Below are 4,744 nucleotides of genomic sequence, written 5' to 3' on the forward strand. Positions count from 1 at the left end.
GGACAAGTTCTGACTAACACTGTGCATGGCATACAGCAGGTGCTCAGTAAATGCTTGTGGAGTGAGTGGATAAGTTCATGAGCCATCCGTATGTGCATGGGGTTGGAAGCGGTGCCCCGAATCAGTAGACAGATGCTCATAATGTGCAGCTACACTGACTGGGCCAGTGAGTCCCACCCTTAGAAAGGGCCCACTCCCAGGGACAGTAGAGACGCCTCTAAAGGCCCGAATCCAACCCCAGTCACTCGTCGGTGGGACAGAGGGGCAGAGGGTGGCTCAGGCTTCATGTATCCCCTGAAGGTCCTCGGCAGGCCTCCTCCTGGGGTCTGGAAGCTTCCGGTCAGGGCGACCTGTCCACCCTGCCTCCTGCCTCGCAGGTCAGGCAGAACAGAGTTAGGGGTGGAGGTGGGGGCTAAATGCCCAGCCTGACCACGGACCTCCCCCAAAGTCTCCCGAATGTGACCTGCAGGTGCCTGGAGAGGAATGGAAGCTGGGGCTGCTCGTGGTGGGATCGCAGACAGGGTGGGGGGCGTGATGGGGAAGAGGCAAGGAACCCCGAGAAGGCCTGTGGGTGCAGGCGCTGGGCTTGAGCACTGTGCACTCGCTCCCTGCCCCCTGCTGCCCCAGGCCCCCGCCACATGGGCTAGGCTAGGGGCTGAGGCTGGGGAGGGGGTCCAGGCCAGGCTCGCAGCCCACAGGCAGTGTGGCGGCCTCACTGGGTGGGATGTGGTGGGTCATGTAGCGCTTCCCCTTGAAGGATCCAATCCGCTGCTGTTCAGGGGCCTCCTCTGGCCACCAAAGGCCGGAGCTGGATGGAGAGAGGAGGAGAAGGCACTGTGTCCCTGTCAGGTGAAGGCCTGCATCACCCTCCCCAGCGCGCTTCCCCTTGAAGGATCCAATCCGCTGCTGTTCAGGGGCCTCCTCTGGCCACCAAAGGCAGGAGCTGGATGGAGAGAGGAGGAGAAGGCACTGTGTCCCTGTCAGGTGGAGGCCTGCATCACCCTCCCCAGTTCCCTCATCCTGCATCTCACCTTCCTCCCATCTAGAACCAGCTGGAGGCCCGCCTTCTCGAGGCAGCTGCCCTGACTACCCTGGCCTCAGTTCACTAAAATGACAGAAGGCTCAGGGGGAGAAGACAAGTCCTGGGAGGAGAAGGGAGCCGGAGAACAGGGCCAAAGTGAAGGGGCCCTCCCTGCACCTGTCCTCAGAGGAGCTGCAGGATCACTTTGCTGACCTCCCAGGTGAGAGATACTTAGTCCAGGCCTAGAGACAGTGAGAGGGAGGGGGGTCCAGGTGGGAGAGGGGCCCCCCCACTCACAAGTGCATGGTGGAGGCTGCCAGGAAGGCCAGGAGCAGGAGGCCGGCCAGAGAAGAGAGGATGGAGGTGATGACGACCATGCCACCACTTCGCCGCCCTGGCCATGTGTCGATGGAGCCTGGAGCCTTCCCTGCACACACAGTGGCTGCTCAGAGGCTGCCCTTGACCCCAGGGCTGGCTGTTACATTCCTCCCTCCCCACGCATGCTCACCCCTCAAGGCCTGGCTGCCTCATGGCCCGGGACAGCCTCCTGAGCCCCCCATCTGTCCATCTTAGTCATCTGTGCTCCGCCAGCCTGGACCACCCATCACTATGACCTCTGCGCTGATCTCACCTTCCAGGCTGTTGCCACCCATGCACCCAACCACTGCCCCGCACATGGCAGGCAGAATGGCTGCAGACCTGAAGACTGACCTTGTCACTGCCCAAGACATCAAGGCCCCCACCCTTCCTATACCCCTCCCCACAGCGCATCTCCCAGGCACCCTCACACCTGACACTCTGGCCTTTGCATGTGCGGTTTCCTCGGACTGGAGAACTATGCATGCCCATGGGCCTGCTCAGAGCAGTCTCCCAGAACCTGCTGCCCCACCAGCCAGCCCTGACGCTGGCTCCAGCCTCCTTCAGCCTGGACCATCTCCCCCCACGCAGCAGAAGTTGGCATGGGGCTGGCTCCCAGTAGGAGGGAGAGGCTATTTCTGTCCACAACTGGGCTGGGGCCTGGGCACCCAAGGTTGGCAAATGCCTGGGGGTGGACAGAGCTGGGGCCCCTGCTGGTGTGGCTGACCAGTGCCCCACTCCCTGCACAAGGTTATATCGGGGGTTGGGCTGGACTTGGACACCGCCTACAGGCCCCAGCCCCATGGGAGCAGAGGAAGGGTCCGCTGAGCATGACCCTTGTGCAGAGGGTGACGAGGCTGGGGTAGACTGGAGCCAGAGCGCCCCTCTCCCCCAGTGCTACCTTGGCAGAGAGTGATGGGGTCCGACCACTTGGTCTCAGCCTTAGGTGAGCCACTCGCATCCATCAGGAGGAACTTCACACTGGGACAGGAGGCAGTGGGGTAGGAGGTGTGAGACTCAGAGGCCTGGACTGCCCTGGGCAGGGTACCCCCCACAGCCAGGCTGTGGGCCCTTTCCCTGTATGGGGAGTGTGGGACCCTCAGGACCCACCATGGCCTGGCCTTGCTCTGAGAATGCTCTGAGACCTCCCTGGCCCTGTGACCCGCGCCAGCAGCCCCATTCCATCTGGGCTACTCCTCCCCAGACACCTGACCTGGGCCAGGGCACACTGGTGTAGGGGCCCCAGTTACTCAGTGTCATACACAGAAAGGAGGTGAAGGTGGAGAGTAAAGGCCCAGAGGCAGGAGGGGCAGGCAGAGCACTGAGGCACTGAGAGCCATGGAGGGGCTCTGACTGTATTTTGCTGGGTGGGAACTCTGGGAAGTCTGTGCCCAAGGGACCCAGCTGGCTGGCCTTGAGGGAAGCAGCTCTGTGGCTGCTGGGGATGGGGCAGGGACGTGAGGCTGGAAGCCAAGCCAGGGTGTGGCTGCAGGGGAGGCAGGAAGGTGGGCCAGACGAGTGGGTGAGAGGGCAGAGGGAGTCTGGGTGGACCGAGGTGCTGCTCCAGCCAGCACACACCCTGCATTCTCCGTACCCCTGACCACCTGGCTCTCCCTGAAAACACCTGGCCTCCTCCTGGGGCCTGGCAGCTCTGATCTGGACACCAAGGAGATACCTGTTTTCCCATCTGGCTCCACCCTGACCTTGGCACTCTGTGCCTCAGTTTCTTCATCTGTAAAAGGGGGCAGGAGCCATCTCTACTGCTTTCCCCACCTTATACACAACCAACTGGCTCTGAACTCAGCCCCCAGGCTGTTTCCTGCCATAGCGGCCTGAGGGAGGGACCATTGGGCCATGCAACCCTGAGCTGCCCCCTCCCACCTTAACTAAGATCCGGACTCTCCTGGGCCTCCTCCTCTCTGTCTGCTCCCCCCACCCCCTGCGAGCTCTGTTGCCCAACCCTACAGAGGAATAAACTAAAGCTTGTGAAGGGGAGGGGTATGCACCAGCCTGCAGGCAGGAAGGCAGTGTGCTCTGAGCTCTGGTCCAAGAAACCCCTCCCCACAAGCACAGCCCAACCCCAGGGCCCAGGAGGGATGACCCACCTGTAAGGTCCGGGGCCGGGGAGGGGGGCATTGCAGTAGGGCTGCTGATGGCAGCCGAAGTCATTGCCCACCCGCAGCACGGGGGCGCCTCCGCTGCCGCCCACGGGTTCCTCACAGGGCAGCTGGTTCAGGGACAGGGGCAGCGTCATATAGTGGCCATCGGTTAGCAGCTGTGGGAAGGCTGGGATCTCAGCCAGTGTCTGTGGGTTCTGGAAACCCCTGGAGGCTGCAGGATGGAGAAACAGAGTGGGGTGTGGGGTGTGAGGGGAGGGAAAGGCCTTGTCCCACTGACCAGGGTTCAGGTCCTCAGCCGCCCTCCACCCACCTTGCCTTGGCCCAGCCCTGAACCTCTATACCATCCCCTCTGTCAGGGCCCAGAAAGTCCACACACAATCAGACTTGGTCACCCTCTAAGAACCCCCTCAGGGTAAAGGCCAACTCCCAATCTACACCCACCCTCCAAAGGCCCCCAGAAGCGCTCAACAATTGAAGGTGCCGGTGAGGGGCTCTCCTCGGGCCCCCTCACCAGACCCCAGACCTGCACCACGCACCATTGCTGAGGGCCACCACAAGCCAGATGGTGTCAGTGGCGCCGGCACGCCCATCCAGGACACAGCGCGGCTGCTCCAGGGAGAACGTAGTGGCCGTGACCTTTCCTTCCAGGTCCCAGGCTGTTATCTGCGGCGTGTAGGGGATCAGCTCTGTGGCCGTGGGGACAAAGGTAAGTGGTGGGGGCCATGGAGATTGTCGTGACTGTCCTGCGAGCCCCCTGCCACTAGAGGGGTGCGGCTCTCAGGGTCCAACCACTGCAGCAGGTGCATCCACCCCAGGACCCCCACTCACCCAGGCTCAGGCTGGGCCACAGCCAGCTCAGCACCACAAGGAGCAGCAGCCACAGCTGTGGGTGAAGCTGGCTCCAGGGGAGCCCCATGCCAGGCACCAAGCACTCCAGTCACGGGGAGGCTCCGGTGCTGGTCTGGCTGCCTCCTGCTGCACCCCACCCCTAACACCTTGGGCCTGGAGGAGCCGGTTCCTCAGCCTGCCGGGCTGGCCTAGGGCTGGAAAGACCTGAAAATACCAAGGCGTGCACACCTACCCCTCCCAGCAGCCAGCCCACCACAGGGAGGGCTCTGTGTCAGACCCCACCTCTGGGGCTGAGGGATGGGGGCCACTGCCCCAGATGCTGGCCAAGCCACTTGAGTCCAACATCTGGATTGGGCCCCACCCAGCCTCCCAGCCCTGGGGAGGACAGTGCAGCCTC

At 62.8% G+C, this 4,744-nt stretch overlaps 1 protein-coding gene across 1 annotated transcript; it reads right to left on the reverse strand.

Annotated features, from left to right (window-relative positions):
• Positions 1-648: 648 nt before the first annotated feature.
• Positions 649-4,414, reverse strand: UPK3B (uroplakin 3B). The gene is made up of 6 exons (XM_008594522.1): positions 4,327-4,414; positions 4,035-4,184; positions 3,484-3,709; positions 2,280-2,359; positions 1,319-1,448; positions 649-808 (listed from the first exon to the last, which is right to left on the reverse strand). The coding sequence occupies exons 1-6, from the start codon at positions 4,412-4,414 to the stop codon at positions 649-651; spliced, it is 834 nt and encodes a 277-aa protein (XP_008592744.1).
• Between the last annotated feature and the right edge of the window lie 330 nt (positions 4,415-4,744).

This window comes from Galeopterus variegatus, unplaced genomic scaffold (assembly GCF_000696425.1).
Source record: "Galeopterus variegatus unplaced genomic scaffold, G_variegatus-3.0.2 Scaffold164, whole genome shotgun sequence".
In the NCBI taxonomy this organism is placed as follows: domain Eukaryota; kingdom Metazoa; phylum Chordata; class Mammalia; order Dermoptera; family Cynocephalidae; genus Galeopterus; species Galeopterus variegatus.

Coding starts and splice junctions, on each gene's coding strand:
- UPK3B (XM_008594522.1), bottom strand. CDS start 4,414: ATGGGGCTCCCCTGGAGCCAGCTTCACCCACAGCTGTGGCTGCTGCTC. Junction 4,185..4,326: donor GTGGCCCAGCCTGAGCCTGG/GTGAGTGGGGGT, acceptor CCACGGCCACAG/AGCTGATCCCCTACACGCCG. Junction 3,710..4,034: donor TGTGGTGGCCCTCAGCAATG/GTGCGTGGTGCA, acceptor TCCATCCTGCAG/CCTCCAGGGGTTTCCAGAAC.